Below are 17,809 nucleotides of genomic sequence, written 5' to 3'. Positions count from 1 at the left end.
GTGCAAGTCCAAACACTCCACACAGTTACTCTGCCCACTCCATAAAGTTACTCTGCCCAGTCCAACCTTTCCACAGTTACTCCAGTCAATCCAACCACACAACAGTTACTCAAGCCACTCCACCCAGGTACTCCGCCCACTCCAGTTGTAAGCTACTGGTGGAGGCAAGAACACTTCACACAATTTCCCCAGAAATTGTAGCTTTTCTAGTATATAATAATTATACAAGGGGGCCATTATATATTATACAGGGGGCCATTATATATTATAGTTATACAGAGGGGCCATAATAAATAATAATTATACAAAGGGGCCATTATATATTATACATAGGGGCCATTATATATTATAATTATACAGAGAGGCTATTAATAATGGCCCTCTGTATAATTCTAATATATAATGGCCCCCTGTATAATTATTATATATAATGGCCCCCTGTATAATTATGATATATTATGGCCCCCCTGTATAATTATTATATATTATGGCCCCACTGTATAAATTAGTTATACAGTGGGGCCATAATATATAATAATTATACAGGGGGGCCATTATATATTAGAATTATACAGAGACAGAGGGCCCATTATTAATAGCCTCTCTGTATAATTATAATATATAATGGCCCCTATGTATAATATATAATGGCCCCCTTGGATAATTATTATATATTATGGCCCCACTGTAGAACTATAATATATAATGGCCCCCTGTATAATATATCATGGCCCTCTGTATAATATAAAACGGTGCCCATTCTTTCTAAATATACTGGCCTCCTTTGTATCTCTTCTGCCCACCTCCATAGTACCCCCAGTACTTACATTAAAAAATATATATAATACTCACCTCTCTTCATCACCTCCTGTAGTCTTTGCTTGGGCGTCCCGGCGCAGGCGTTCAGGAACACATCACCCTGCCCTCCTGCGCCGCGTCATCACGTCATCTCGCGAGACCCGGCGCAGGAGGTCTCGGTAATATAATCGCGATCTCCTGGACTCCTGCGCCGCTCTGCTGCTTCCTAAAGCATCAGGCCAGGCGGAATGGAGGGGATGGAAGCCATATGCTTCCATCACCCTCATTTTACTGCCTTCTGCCTGGCGCCCCCTACAATTTGCCGCTCGGGGCAACGGCCCCCCTGCCCCCCCCCCCCCCTCACGCTACGCCCCTGTTAAGATCTAACAATGTAAAATATGATTTTTTGCCATTTTTCAAGTGGTCTTAAACTTTTGATCAGGACTGTATTATGTATTGTAATGTTATGTATTTTTCTATTTTGGTCACTCATTCGAGCAATAGGAGGAATGGTTGGCGGAAACAGGGCTTTTCCTCCCCTCTTAGTAGGCATGGACTAGTCCTGCTTCCTGCCCGGATGGGGAGTTCCAATTCAGACAAAAAAGGCAGAGGAAATACATGCCAGAGGTTCAACTGCTATGAACCTTATATGATTCTCCTGTGAGACCAATAGTACCCTACTGTACTATTCATTATTTCTTTATTGTTATTTATTCGTCTTTTTGGCTATCATGTGTTAACTATTTGATTATACCCAACATTCTGACCCACTGAGGAACCTACTTTGTTGGGGGAAACGTGTCAGGGTCTTGGGGGTTTTACCCCCCAAACACTTTTAGGGTAATTTAGGGCTATCTAGCCGAGGAGCGTGGACAGAGAGTCTCCACCATTGGAATTCCTCTCTGGGCTGAGGGGTACAGTAGGGTTATACAGGGTAAGTTTATCTTCCTCCCCCAGGACCCCGGCCCGCTACTCTCTGTATGTTGATCTCATTTCTATCTTTATTTTTTGTATCTTTGAACTATGAGGGTGAATGATTGGCACTTATATAGAATTCTCTGGATTAATTTAAATACTTTTTACCAGTGTCATTCACTATTTTGATGATGAAGAAGCTTGTGTAAGTTAGTGTGATTGTAATTAACATTTTACAATAAATAATAATTGAATAACATCAAAGCAGTGTCAATAGAAGCCCCCATAGCTGCATACAATGTGCCAGGAATGACTAATTTTTCTCACATAACGGCAGTTGCTGACTAACATGAGTTAGTTGTATTGCCTCCAGCAAGACAAACATGAAGTAACGCTAGGGCGCTGTGAACAGCACAGAGTTGTGGAAAGCAGCCTATAGTTGACTTTATGACTGGCCACAGTCCACACTTTGTTACTTTTGCTGTGACTCACTCTTGTGGTGGTGTCAGAGATTTATCTGCCCTACCCGGGCTCCAGGAAGTACCCCCCAATATTTTTTGGAAACTCTCATACAAGCTGCGAGAGTAGGCAAGTATGCATTACAGAAATACGTGTGCTTTTTTTTAACTGTACTAAACTATGTATATGTAACATCAGACCCTTTACCTGGACCTGCTGTGGTGGTTGCACACTCTCCAAAGCTCCTCTCAGTCCAAGTGCAGCAGCAGCCCCGACTTCAGCAATCAGGTTGTGCCCACAGGCATGCCCTATCCCAGGCAGAGCATCATACTCGCACAGGAAGCCTACATGCAGACAAGGGCTGTTAGTGGCTTCAGAGGTCCACTGTGCTCGAAAGGCAGTATCCAAATGGTAGTGGGCTTGTACCTCCCATGCCCGGCTGGAGAAGAAGCTTGTAAGGAGTTGATGAGCTGTGTGTTCCTTATAAGCCAGCTCTGGGGTCTTCCATATGTCCTGGCTCAGGGCATGTAATTTCTCTGACTCTTGCTCTATCACATCGCATACTTGCTGCTTGCACTGCTTTAGAAGAGCCATCTCAGATCTATCTCTGCCTCTCGTACACTGCTCTCTGTCACAAACGTTAGCTCTGTTGTAAGATAATGATGAGGACTGCCTGAGGGTGACAGCTTTCTACAGCTACAGTGAACCTGAAAGCTGTCTCTGTGACAAAGCATGCAGAATATTACACTCTGTGCCCCCTGTAGCTATAGGACAGTGCTGTAGAAAGCAGCCTGTTACTCTGGTTTTTCCACATTATTACACTGTGTGCCCCCTGTAGCTATAGGACAGTGCTGTAGAAAGCAGCTTGTTACTCTGGTTTTTCCACAATATTACACTGTGTGCCCCCTGTAGCTATAGGACAGTGCTGTAGAAAGCAGCCTGTTACTCTGGTTTTTCCACACTATTACACTCTGTGCCCCCTGTAGCTGTAGGACAGTGCTGTAGAAAGCAGCTTGTTACTCTGGTTTTTCCACAATATTACACTGTGTGCCCCCTGTAGCTATAGGACAGTGCTGTAGAAAGCAGCCTGTTACTCTGGTTTTTCCACATTATTACACTGTGTGCCCCCTGTAGCTATAGGACAGTGCTGTAGAAAGCAGCTTGTTACTCTGGTTTTTCCACATTATTACACTGTGTGCCCCCTGTAGCTATAGGACAGTGCTGTAGAAAGCAGCCTGTTACTCTGGTTTTCCCACACTATTACACTGTGTGCCCCCTGTAGCTATAGGACAGTGCTGTAGAAAGCAGTTATAGTTGACTTCATTACTGTTCAGACCTTGTTACTTTGTGCTGGGATTAATCTGGTGGTGTCAGAGATTTACCTCCTCTGCCCGGGCTCCAGGAAGTGTTCCCCTCTCCCAATATTAGGAAACGTGCATACAATCTGAGAGAGTAGGCATTAAACAAAGACATATGTATTCTTACAAGTCTACAACTGTACTAAACTATGTATATGTAACATCAGACCCTTTACCTGGACCTGCTGTGGTGGTTGCACACTCTCCAAAGCTCCTCTCAGTCCAAGTGCAGCAGCAGCCCCGACTTCAGCAATCAGGTTGTGCCCACAGGCATGCCCTATCCCAGGCAGAGCATCATACTCGCACAGGAAGCCTACATGCAGACGAGGGCTGTCAGTGGCTTCAGAGGTCCACTGTGCTCGAAAGGCAGTATCCAAATGGTATTGGGCTTGTACCTCCCATGCCCGGCTGGAGAAGAAGCTTGTAAGGAGTTGATGAGCTGTGTGTTCCTTATAAGCCAGCTCTGGGGTCTTCCATATGTCCTGGCTCAGGGCATGTAATTTCTCTGACTCTTGCTCTATCACATCGCATACTTGCTGCTTGCACTGCTTTAGAAGAGCCATCTCAGATCTATCTCTGCCTCTCGTACACTGCTCTCTGTCACAAACGTTAGTTCTGTTGTAAGATAATGATGAGGACTGCCTGAGGGTAACAGCTTTCTACAGCTACAGTGTGTCATGTTATATATGGTATAATGAAAATCTAAACTCCACCCACACCACTCTCTCTGCCTACTTAATCAATCCGCCCTAAACTACTGCCACCAACTGGGTGATAGTCCCTATCCTGCACAGGATCTAACCTCTGGGAAAGGGTAGGAAACACAAAACTGTGACAGAGCCAAAGAGTGACAAACCAAAGAGTCGAAAACACAGCATGGTCAGATACCAGGAGGTAACATCAAAGAAAGTGTCAAATACACAGCAGAGTCAACAATCAGAGGCAAAGTCACTTCAGGCAGGAGATCAGTGAACTAGGAACCAAGGAAGTGGCACAAGAACGCTTGTGAGACAGAAAGACCAATCACAGGCAACTGTGGCCAGAAGTTGCTTGTTTAAATACCCTGATGACAGGAGGCGACCCAGCTCTCTGATAGGATGACCTGCCCTGCTGTAAGTGGTTGCCACAGTATTGGATTGGCACTGGCGGCATCGGATTAGAGAGGCCAGACTCACTGTAGGAACACAGATGGGTAAGTACATGACACAGTGAACCTGAAAGCTGTCTCTGTGACAAAGCATGCAGAATATTACGACCGCTTCCTTCTGGGAACTGTAGTCAGTCAAGAGAACACTATGCTTGGCATTAGCATCCCACGGACTTCAATTCCCAGAATTACCTAGGAGGTTATTTATCTTCACTCTCTCTAGAGATCATTCTTGGAATACACATGCTACCACTGCTATCTTAATAAATACCTAATGATTATGTATTTTATTTTTATTATGTTTATAGTAGTAGTAGCTGCACAGATGACTGGAATGATGAATGAAAATGGATAGTTGGAATAGAGACTATTTACTGTAACCTCTATTGACATGTCTGTTTTATAAATCCTTTATTACCTTAGCAAGAACAATTGTGGAGCATCATCGTTTACAATGCTGGGGTAAGTCTGTACACTATGGTACAGTCCATTTGGTGCTGACAACCTGCTGACAAGAGGAAATGGTAATCACGGTTATCAAATTATTCATACACTTCCAAGGAAGAACAACAGAGGAACAGCATATCAAAGTTTTAATAAAATGTGCTGCAGCATTGCATTTTTTATGGGGAATATAAATGCATATGTAACACCCCAGAGTTGTGTTACTACACGCCTCTACCCCGCTACTATCTTCTAAGAAGCTTTACATTGTCATCTGATATGATTTTGCTCATGTCTTCACAACTTTGCATTTAAACACTGTATTAAATATAATGATTGTTGTAGTTTTCCAGGTTGACCAGCAGGTGGCAGCAATGCTTTGGTAAGGAGCTAGTTACAGTTTAGTGTATCTAAGCTGGAATGGTTCATTCCAGCTTAGCTCCCCCTCTGTGGAGGTGTGGACTGTTCCCACATCCTACACCTTGGGTGGAGAAGGAAGCTAGGTCAGTGTGCCAGCCACCCCTGTTGGGGAAGGCTGTGTGATAGCCTTTAGGAGTCCCCCTGCTTAGGGAAGAAAGCCAGGATCTTGTCTCGGCTGAGACATTGATCACATACCTAGACTGAGCCCTGCAGCCTCAGCTGGATGACAAGAAAGCAGACAACCTCCAGAGTTCCAGGACGAAAGCATTCCCTGAGAGCCTATCTGTGAGTAAAGTCCAGAGACCTAGGAAAAGCCATATCCCTCCTCAGCTAGTCAGTAACCACAAAGCAGAAGATAGAGAGAAGCGCAGAAGATAAATTCCTGCCACAGTTTCAGAGCTACTAAGCAGATGTCTTATCCTGCAAGCTCCAGATTTATAGTGCAGAAGATTTATCCTGCCAACCATTGCCAAAACCTGCTGGGACCAAAGACCAAAGTTGTATTCTGCTTGGATGAAAGTTATCTTCAGTAAAGAAAAGTTTGAACTTCACCTAAAGGTCTGGATATCAATTTCTGCTGCAAAATCCCTCTATTACTCCTACTATCACTACACTTAATTTATTGCAAGTGAACTAGAAGTCCAGCCATACCCAGGTAGGAAACACAGTTGACACCATTATGATCACCATACAGAGACATTATAGGCAATCACACCACTCTGGCATTTCTAACTAGTGTTGATCACGAATATTCGAATTTCGAATTTTTATCGCGAATATAGGTACTTCGAAAAATTCACGAATATTTCGAATATAGTAAAATATATTCATAATTTGGAATATTTGAATTTTTTTTTAATCAGTACACATGATCTGCAGGCTGCAGTATATTTTGTATTGCAAATTTTTATTGTGAATTTTTCAACTTACAACTATAAGACAAAGAAGATTATAGCACTATATTAGCTAAATTGCTCTATATTAGTTTTTTTTTCTTTAGAATATTCGCTATATTGCTATAACTTCGTTTTTTCGAATATTCATAATATTCTAAAACAAGAATATATAGCAATATAACGAATATTCTAAAAAAACGAATATAGAGCAATTTAGCTAATATAGTGCTATAATCTTTTTATTTAATAGTTGTAATTTTTTTCCAATCTGAACTTCAGATGAGAAAAAAATTACAACTATTAGACAAAGAAGATTATAGCACTATATTAGCTAAATTGCTCTATATTCGTTTTTTTTCGAATATTCGCTATATTGCTATATATTCTTGTTTTCGAATATTACGAATATTCGAAAAAACAAAGTTATAGCAATATAGCGAATATAAAAAAAAAAAATAACGAATATAGAGCAATTTAGCTAATATAGTGCTATAATCTTCTTTGTCTAATAGTTGTAAGTTGAAAAATTTGCATTCCGAAAATTCGCATATTACACGATCATTACCTTGCCGATTTTTCGAGTAAAAAAATAGTTGAATATAACGAATATTCGAATTTGCGAATATTCTACAAAATATTCGCGAAATATTGCGAATTCGAATATGACCCCTGCCGCTCATCACTATTCCTAACCTGGGACGTGCGTTATAACACCTTGGAAGGGCCATGTGATAGTACCCTGCGCACGCTGCAATTGGCGTCATGACAAATACAGAACATTAAACAACCTGTACCTGGCCACTGCACATACTAAACCAGACATATCTTACATGCCATCCTGTCGGGAAAACACTAATTATATTCCTACGCAAGGTGTCCCCTAGTAGGTGAGCTTCTGGCTGCCCACTGAAATGTTTAATCTTTTAGGCCTCTTTCAGACAAGCGAGTTTTTCACGCGGGTGCAATAAGTGACATGAACACATTGCATCCGCACTTAATCCTGACCCATTCATTTCAATGGGTCTGTGTACATGAGCGGTTTTTTTCACGCATCACTTCTAGCGTTGTGTGAAAATCACAGTATGTTCTATATTCTGCATTTTTCACGCAGCCCTGGCCCCATAGAAGTGAATGGGGCTGCGCTAATAACCCATTGCATCCGCAAGCAGGTGTGGATGCAATGCGTTTTTCACTAATGGTTGCTAAGAGATTATGTTTGTAAACCTTCAGTTTTTTTATCACGCGCGTGAAAAACACATCAAAACGCATTACACCCCCGTGGAAAAAACTGAACTCAATCACAGACAAAACTGACTGAACTTGCTTGCAAAATGGTGCGAGTTTCACTGAACGCACCCTGAACACATCCGGACCTAATCCGTCACGCTCATGTGAAAGAGGCCTGATACTGTTTAAACAAAGAGCTTCATGCCCTAGTGGAATGTATCCAGTGCATGCACTCTAAAATTGTCACTGTGCATGCGTTGTTTATCTCCTATCACCTCGGATCTTGGAGCAGCCAATTCCCAGAACCGCAATGAATCAGAATCTCAAAACAACTTTGACAAAATATGCAGCCAAAGCCTAACTCCCAAGCACAAACAATTCCAAACAAATCTTCAGTTCATTCACAAGTAGAGATGGCCCGAATAGTTCCCGGCGAACTCAGCTTGTTTGCGTTCGCCGCGGCGGGCGAACATATGCAATGTTTGGTCCGCCCCCTATACATCATCATTGAGTAAACTTTGACCCTGTACCTCAAAGTCAGCAGACACATTCCAGCCAATCAGCAGCAGACCCTCCCTCCCAGACCCTCCCACCTCCTGGACAGCATCCATTTTAGATTCATTCGGAAGCTGCATTCTCAGTGAGAGGAGGGACAGTGCTGCTGCTGCTGATTCAATAGGGAAAGCGTTAGCTAGGGCAGTGTTCTGTGTCCACAGACTCATCTGCTGTAAGGACAGCGTACTGACAGCACCCCAAAAAGCCCTTTTCAGGGCTGGTACATCAGTCTGCTTTTTTTTTTAGATATATATACAGTACAGACCAAAAGTTTGGACACACCTTCTCATTCAAAGAGTTTTCTTTATTTTCATGACTATGAAAATTGTAGATTCACACTGAAGGCAACAAAACAATTCATTAACACATGTGGAATTATATACATAACAAACAAGTGTGAAACAACTGAAAATATGTCATATTCTAGGTTCTTCATAGTAGCCACCTTTTGGTTTGATTACTGCTTTGCACAATCTTGGCATTCTCTTGATGAGCTTCAAGAGGTAGTCCCCTGAAATGGTTTTCACTTCACAGGTGTGCCCTGTCAGATTTAATAAGTGGGATTTCTTGCCTTATAAATGGGGTTAGGACCATCAGTTGCGTTGTGGAGAAGTCAGGTGGATATACAGCTGATAGTCCTACTGAATAGACTGTTAGAATTTGTATTATGGCAAGAAAAAAGCAGCTAAGTAAAGAAAAATGAGTGGCCATCATTACTTTAAGAAATGAAGGTCAGTCGGTCAGCCGAAAAATTGGGAAAAGTTTGAAAGTAAGGGCTATTTGACCATGAAGGAGAGTGATGGGTTGCTGCGCCAGATGACCTGGCCTCCACAGTCACCGGACCTGAACCCAATCGAGATGGTTTGGGGTGAGCTGGACCTCAGAGTGAAGGCAAAAGGGCCAACAAGTGCTAAGCATCTCTGGGAACTCCTTCAAGACTGTTGGAAGACCATTTCAGGGGACTACCTCTTGAAGCTCATCAAGAGAATGCCAAGAGTGTGCAAAGCAGTAATCAAAGCAAAAGGTGGCTACTTTGAAGAACCTAGAATATGACATTTTCAGTTTTTTCACACTTGTTTGTTATGTATATAATTCAACATGTGTTAATTCATAGTTTTGATGCCTTCATAGTCATGAAAGTAAAGAAAACTCTTTGAATGAGAAGGTGTGTCCAAACTTTTGGTCTGTACTGTATATATATATATATATTGCAGTTGCCTGCCCGTGTGTGAGAGGCTGCAGGCTCAGTCACAGACAGTACTGTGTGCACATCATTCATACAGGGTGTGACAGAAAATACCTTGCAGACAAAAAACAATTCCATTTAATCTTTTTCTGTGATATAATCACAGTTGCAAGCCAGTGTGTGTCAGGCCCACACAGACTGTATTGTGGCCACTGGCTAGGCCTCCACTCATACCGTTACAGGGTGTCACTCACTCAAATACCTTGCAGATAAAAAAAATTCTATTTAATCTTTTTCTGTGATAAAGTCCCCCTGTAGATCACTTTTTCTGTGATAAAATCCCCCTGTAGATCACTAATTTTGGCATCTTTTTTTACCCTTTTGGCTACCGCTTCTATACCAAGATCTTTAGATCAACTGTGGCCATCCATGTATTTGGTGTGGGCGGGCTCAAGTCTTTCATCAACTGTATTACCGATTCAGTATCCTTCAGATGTGAGGGTTTTTCGGTTACATATCCCTGTAGGTAGAAGTCTATGTATTCCGTAATTTTACACGTCAGGGAATTTAACCCCGAGACTATCGGCCTCCCCGGGGGATCAGTGAGGCTTTTGTGCACCTTTGGCAGGTGATATATCACAGGCACAATAGGATAGGGAACAGTTAAGTAATCAAATTCCTTTTTGTTTAATATTCCTTTTTTAAGGCCATCACTCAACAGACCATCAAGTAATTTTTTATATTCCAATGTGGGGTTATTTTTTTACTTTTTATATGTGATATCATCAGATACCAGCCTCAACATTTCAGATTCATATTTATCTCTATTCATTATAACCACCCCACACCCTTTATCGGCGGGCTTGATTATTAGGTGTGGATTCTGCTCCAGATCTTTTAGGGCCTTCCTTTCACCAAAAGTTAAATTTTGTGTTATCTTGCTCGTGTCCATTTCTTCTAATTCCTTCAGTAGGCCTGTTTTGAACGCTTCTACACACTCATTGTTACGGTTTTTAGGGAAGAACTTAGATTTCTCTTTTAAGTTTGTGTGCACAATTTCATCCCTTTCTTCTACCTTTTTATTCTGTGGGGCCGGGTTATTCATCCAATACTTTGTCATATTTATCTTTCGAATAAATTTGTGTATGTCTAAAAACATCTCAAATTTATTCACTTTTTGGCTCGGTGCATAATTCAAACCTTTGTTGAGAACACTCTTTTCGTCTTCCGTTAACACGTGACTACTCAGATTAAAAATCCCTCTTATGTCTCCTTGCTTTTCTTTGTTTTTGGGCTTGTTCTTCCCCTTTCCCTTTCCCCGTCTTCCTCTACAAGACTTATTTTTTGTGGTGTTCTCACGCCCTGCTCTTTTACTTCCCCCTCCCTCTGTACCCCTTTCATGCTCTGGTGGGGAAAATTTTGTTCACCTTGTGTCCTTGGTCTCCATCCCTCCCCATTCACTCTCATATCACCCGCTACGTGACTACTTCCTTCATAACTTGCCTTTTCTATATTCCCTCTGTTTTCATATTGGTTCGGACCGTAATTGTTTTGCGGTCTCCATCTTGGTTTCCCATTATATCCTCCTCCTTGATAGGGCTGTCTATATTGCTGTCTATATTGATATCCTCTATAGCAGGGGTACTCAACTGGCGGACCGCGGTCCAAATACGGACCGCGGCCGCCAGTTGTCCGGACCCCGGCCATCCTTCAGAGCGCTCCTCCAATCGATCCGTTTGAACCGGCTCAGCTCAGTCACAGCACACAGCAATGCTGACAGAGACGCTCACCTCACGCTGGCAGCAGGAGCCTGAGGGCGGGACTGGGAGGAGTCAGTAATATGATCCTAGAGTGGAAGCTGCTTCTGCCAGCCCCACCCCTCCCCGCCCACCAACCAATCACTGACCAGAGCTGAGGGGGCGAGGCCAGCACAGCACACTGCAGCTCTGACTCGAGTCCTCGGAGTAGTACAGGGTCAGGGAGTCTAAATGAATGGAATGAGTCAAAAGAACCTAAAGATCCGACTCAGTCAGTGACTCATTCGATTCATTGAGTTAGAAGAGCCGTCAGTCGGACTGTAGAACAGGTTACACTGAGGCTCTTGTTGCAGCAGTGATAAGATTAAGGGACAGGAGCAGAGAGATAAGAGAAGGGACAGATGACACAGTTCAGCACATAGTTTTCCCTGTGCATTCACATTTCACATCACTTGGTTCGTTGTACTACTGTCAGTGTCAGACTGGTGTCACTGTGGGGAACAATGCACAACAGACAACAATTCACATTGCACACCACAGTGACAGCTTCCTCCTGTCCGCCTGTCCAACGTCAGCCTCAGCTTCCCTTTACTATAAAAAAATCACTCTTCCTGACTCACTCAATACTAATCAGAGCCGAGTTCAACTTCAGAGAGCTGAAGAGCCGACTCACTGCAGTGTCACTGACTGAGTCAGCAGCTGCGCATGCGCACCGGCACCTAGAGTCTTCAGTTCACTTGCGAGTCAGCTCAGCAGTCTGACTCGCCAAGTGAACCGAAGATCCGATTCTGATCCGAATGAGCTGATTCAAATGAACCGATTCACCTAAAAGATCCGAACTTCCCATCACTATCTCCTGCACACTGTGCCGTGCAGGTGGAGGAGCTTACCGGCGCACTTCCTCCTGTCCCACAGCGCAGTGAGACAGGCCGGCTCCCTCCACATATAGCGCTCCTCCTCCTGCACACTCTGGTACGTGCAGGAGGCATAGCTTACCGGCAAACTTCCTCTTTCCCAGGGGCGCAGTGAGAGACGGCTCCCTCCACATGCAGGCACCAGCGCTTTCTCCCTCAGCGCGCTCACAGGTCCCTCCTCCCCTGCAGCATTGGCAGCACATAAGGGAGCTTCAAGCTCCAAAGGACACTTACGTGCTGCTGGAGAGGGGAGGGACATCACCACTGCCACCAATGAAATAAATGTCACATTTGGAAAGTAAGGGGTGCGTGGAGAGGGCAATAGAGAGGCGGGAACACGTCACTGACTCCAGTGTCATGTTCCCATCTCCCCTGGGCCCTCTTCTTTAGGTAACCTGATTAAATAAAGTGATTAAGCCCCATCAAACCATGATAGTTTTGTTCCGCATCCAATTCCCATTATTGGGGCATTGGATGCGGACCCCTTAGTTTCAATGGAGCGGAAAAAGATGCAGACAGCACACAGTGTGCTGTCTGCATCTCTTGGGGCCCCATTGTAATTAAGGGGCCGCATCCAATCCCCCAATAATGGGAATTGGATGCGGAACAAAACTATCATATGTCTGTTCTGTGGCTTGGGTTGCCACCCGGCCAGTAGTTCACCAGCAAGGCTGGTATTTTAGTTCCCTTGCCGGTGCCAGAATTTTCCTGTAAGGACTGTTAGGGTACTTTCACACTTGCGGCAGGACGGATCCGACAGGCTGTTCACCCTGTCAGATCCGTCCTGCCGCTATTTCGCCGGACTGCCACTCCCCATTGACTATAGCGGGAGTGGAGCTACGGTGCAGCATGGCAGTGCACGGCAAGAGGCCGCCAGACGAAAAAGTCGGACATGTAGTACTTTTAGTCTGGCGGCCTCTCACCGTGCTGCGCCGTAGCTCTGCCCCCATCCCCATTATAGTCGATGGGCACAGAGCAGCGGCACGGCGAAGTAGTGGCAAAATGGATCTGACAGGGTGAGCAGCCTGTCGGATCCGTCCTTCTGCAAGTGTGAAAGTACCCTTACTAATGAGCGCTTCCATCATGGAACGCCCATTAGTACAGCCGTTACCTCCACCGCAACTTGTGCTAGTAAAAAAATTAATAAAATTACGGTACCTCCACCTCCATTTGCTCACGCTGTGGAGAGCACTCCCTGCTGACTAGAAGCTCAAGACAGGACCTACAAGACGTCATCACGTTGGAGCACCGGTCCTGAGCTTGCAGTCAGCAGCGAATGTTCACCGCAGCCAGGTGAATGCTAATTTTATTTTATTTTTTTGCAAAAGCAGAGAAGGGGGGCACTAATGGGGGCATTACTCTTACTGGGGGCACTAATGGGGACATTATTCTTACTGGGGGCATTATTCTTACTGGGGCACTAATGTGGCCATTACTAATTCTGGGACTTACCCGGGGCGCTCCACTATAACGTCAGAGCGCCCCACGCGCATGTATCACATGATCGCATGGCATCTTTACTGTTGGCGTTCAGCTCGGACCTTCACCTGACTGCAGACCCAGGTATGTGGACCTTTAATAAAACTAGTTGAGTACCCCTGCTCTATAGCCACTACCTTGTCCGTAATTGCCATTATACTGCCCTCCATATTTCTGTTGGTACATATGGTCATCACCTCTCTCAAAATTGCCATAATTGGGCTGATGTAAGGGGTCATTATCTCTACCGCTGCGGTACATATTCATTAACCACCTCCGGACCGCTGTACGCACAGACGCGTCCTGGAGGTGGTTGATTCATTCCTCCTGGACGCGCCGGCGCGTCCTCTCGCGATGGCCGAGATTTCCTGTGAACGCGCGCACACAGGCGCGCGCGCTCACAGGAACGGAAGGTAAGAAAGTGGATCTTCAGCCTGCCAGCGGCAGGCTGGAGATGTGATTTTTTTTAACCCCTAACAGGTATATTAGACGCTGTTTTGATAACAGCGTCTAATATACCTGCTACCTGGTCCTCTGGTGGTCCCCTTTGTTTAAATCGACCACCAGAGGACACAGGTAGCTCAGTAATATGTTGCACCAAGCACCACACTACACTACACCCCCCCCGTCACTTATTAACCCCTTATTCACCTTATTCACCCTTGATCACTCCTGATCACCCCATATAGACTCCCTGATCACCCCCCTGTCATTGATTACCCCCCTGTCATTGATCACCCCCCTGTAAAGCTCCATTTAGACGTCTGCATGATTTTTACGGATCCACTGATAGATGGATCGGATCCGCAAAACGCACACGGACGTCTGAATGGAGCCTTACAGGGGCGTGATCAATGACTGTGGTGATCACCCCATATAGACTCCCTGATCACCCCCCTGTCATCGATTACCCCCCTGTCATTGATCACCCCCCTGTAAAGCTCCATTTAGACGTCCGCATGATTTTTACGGATCCACTGATAGATGGATCGGATCCGCAAAACGCACACGGACGTCTGAATGGAGCCTTACAGGGGCGTGATCAATGACTGTGCTGATCACCCCATATAGACTCCCTGATCACCCCCCTGTCATTGATCACACCCCTGTAAAGCTCCATTCAGACGTCCGCATGATTTTTACGGATCCACTGATAGATGGATCGGATCCGCAAAACGCATACGGACATCTGAATGGAGCCTTACAGGGGCGTGATCAATGACTGTGGTGATCACCCCATATAGACTCCCTGATCACCCCCCTGTCATTGATTACCCCCCTGTCATTGATCACACCCCTGTAAAGCTCCATTCAGACGTCCGCATGATTTTTACGGATCCACTGATAGATGGATCGGATCCGCAAAACGCACACGGACGTCTGAATGGAGCCTTACAGGGGCGTGATCAATGACTGTGGTGATCACCCCATATAGACTCCCTGATCACCCCCCTGTCATTGATTACCCCCCTGTCATTGATCACCCCCCTGTAAAGCTCCATTTAGACGTCCGCATGATTTTTACAAATCCACTGATAGATGGATCGGATCCGCAAAACGCACACGGACGTCTGAATGGAGCCTTACAGGGGCGTGATCAATGACTGTGGGGATCACCCCATATAGACTCCCTGATCACCCCCCTGTCATTGATCACACCCCTGTAAAACTCCATTCAGACGTCCGCATGATTTTTACGGATCCACTGATAGATGGATCGGATCCGCAAAACGCATACGGACATCTGAATGGAGCCTTACAGGGGCGTGATCAATGACTGTGGTGATCACCCCATATAGACTCCCTGATCACACCCCTGTCATTGATTACCCCCCCTGTCATTGATTACCCCCCCTGTCATTGATCACCCCCCCTGTCATTGATCACCCCCCCTGTCATTGATCACCCCCCCTGTCATTGATTACCCCCCTGTCATTGATCAGCCCCCTGTAAAGCTCCATTCAGATGTCCGCATGATTTTTACGGATCCACTGATAGATGGATCGGATCCGCAAAACGCATACGGACGTCTGAATGGAGCCTTACAGGGGCGTGATCAATGACTGTGGTGATCACCCCATATAGACTCCCTGATCACCCCCCTGTCATTGATTACCCCCCTGTCATTGCTCACCCCCCCTGTCATTGATCACCCCCCCTGTCATTGATCACCCCCCCTGTCAGGCTGCATTCAGATGTCCGTATGATTTTTACGGATCCACGGATACATGGATCGGATCCGCAAAACACATACGGACATCTGAATGGAGCCTTATAGGGGGGTGATCAATGACAGGGGGGTGATCACCCCATATAGACTCCCTGATCACCCCCCTGTCATTGATCACCCCTCTGTAAGGCTCCATTCAGACATTTTTTTGGCCCAAGTTAGCGGAAATTATATATTTTTTTTCTTACAAAGTCTCATATTCCACTAACTTGTGTCAAAAAATTAAATCTCACATGAACTCACCATACCCCTCACGGAATCCAAATGCGTAAAAATTTTTAGACATTTATATTCCAGACTTCTTCTCACGCTTTAGGGCCCCTAGAATGCCAGGGCAGTATAAATACCCCACATGTGACCCCATTTCGGAAAGAAGACACCCCAAGGTATTCCGTGAGGGGCATATTGAGTCCATGAAAGATTGAAATTTTTGTCCCAAGTTAGCGGAAAGGGAGACTTTGTGAGAAAAAAATAAATAAAATCAATTTCCGCTAACTTGTGCCAAGAAAAAAAAATTTCTATGAACTCGCCATGCCCCTCATTGAATACCTTGGGGTGTCTTCTTTCCAAAATGGGGTCACATGTGGGGTATTTATACTGCCCTGGCATTCTAGGGGCCCTAAAGCGTGAGAAGAAGTCTGGGATCCAAATGTCTAAAAATGCCCTCATAAAAGGAATGTGGGCCCCTTTGCGCATCTAGGCTGCAAAAAAGTGTCACACATCTGGTATCTCAGTACTCAGGAGAAGTTGGGGAATGTGTTTTGGGGTGTCATTTTACATATACCCATGCTGGGTGAGAGAAATATCTTGGCAAAAGACAACTTTTCCCATTTTTTTTATACAAAGTTGGCATTTGACCAAGATATTTATCTCACCCAGCATGGGTATATGTAAAATGACACCCAAAACACATTCCCCAACTTCTCCTGAATACGGCGATACCACATGTGTGGCACTTTTTTGCAGCCTAGGTGGGCAAAGGGGCCCACATTCCAAAGAGCACCTTTCGGATTTCACAGGTCATTTACCTACTTACAACACATTAGGGCCCCTGGAAAATGCCAGGGCAGTATAACTACCCCACAAGTGACCCCATTTTGGAAAGAAGACACCCCAAGGTACTCCGTGAGGGGCATGGCAAGTTCCTAGAATTTTCTATTTTTTGTCACAAGTTAGTGGAACATGATGATTTTTTTTTTTTTTTTTTTCTTACAAAGTCTCATATTCCACTAACTTGTGACAAAAAATAAAAACTTCCATGAACTCACTATGCCCATCAGCGAATACCTTGGGGTGTCTTCTTTCCAAAATGGGGTCACTTGTGGGGTAGTTATACTGCCCTGGCATGCTAGGGGCCCAAATGTGTGGTAAGGAGTTTGAAATCAAATTCTGTAAAAAATGACCAGTGAAATCCGAAAGGTGCTCTTTGGAATATGGGCCCCTTTGCCCACCTAGGCTGCAAAAAAGTGTCACACATCTGGTATCTCCGTATTCAGGAGAAGTTGGGGAATGTGTTTTGGGGTGTCATTTTACATATACCCATGCTGGGTGAGATAAATATCTTGGTCAAATGCCAACTTTGTATAAAAAAAATGGGAAAAGTTGTCTTTTGCCAAGATATTTCTCTCACCCAGCATGGGTATATGTAAAATGACACCCCAAAACACATTCCCCAACTTCTCCTGAATACGGAGATACCAGATGTGTGACACTTTTTTGCAGCCTAGGTGGGCAAAGGGGCCCATATTCCAAAGAGCACCTTTCGGATTTCACTGGTCATTTTTTACAGAATTTGATTTCAAACTCCTTACCACACATTTGGGCCCCTAGAATGCCAGGGCAGTATAACTACCCCACAAGTGACCCCATTTTGGAAAGAAGACACCCCAAGGTATTCGCTGATGGGCATAGTGAGTTCATGGAAGTTTTTATTTTTTGTCACAAGTTAGTGGAATATGAGACTTTGTAAGAAAAAAAAAAAAATCATCATTTTCCGCTAGCTTGTGACAAAAAATAAAAAGTTC

At 44.7% G+C, this 17,809-nt stretch overlaps 1 protein-coding gene across 1 annotated transcript in view; it reads right to left on the bottom strand.

Annotated features, from left to right (window-relative positions):
- LOC120999187 (peptidase M20 domain-containing protein 2-like) overlaps nucleotides 1-4,093 on the bottom strand; it is a 157,184-nt gene extending 153,091 nt beyond the window's left edge. Inside the window, exons 1-2 of the mRNA XM_040430063.1 lie at nucleotides 3,707-4,093; nucleotides 2,380-2,862 (exon numbers count right to left, since the gene is read on the bottom strand). Coding sequence (XP_040285997.1) covers nucleotides 2,380-2,862; nucleotides 3,707-4,093 — 870 coding nt within the window. The remainder of the gene's footprint in view (nucleotides 1-2,379; nucleotides 2,863-3,706) is intronic.
- Nucleotides 4,094-17,809: the final 13,716 nt, after the last annotated feature.

Source organism: Bufo bufo, chromosome 4 (genome assembly GCF_905171765.1).
Source record: "Bufo bufo chromosome 4, aBufBuf1.1, whole genome shotgun sequence".
Lineage (NCBI taxonomy): Eukaryota > Metazoa > Chordata > Amphibia > Anura > Bufonidae > Bufo > Bufo bufo.
The sequence above is the reverse complement of the archived record's forward strand: the minus strand, read 5'-3'. Positions and strand labels throughout refer to the sequence as shown.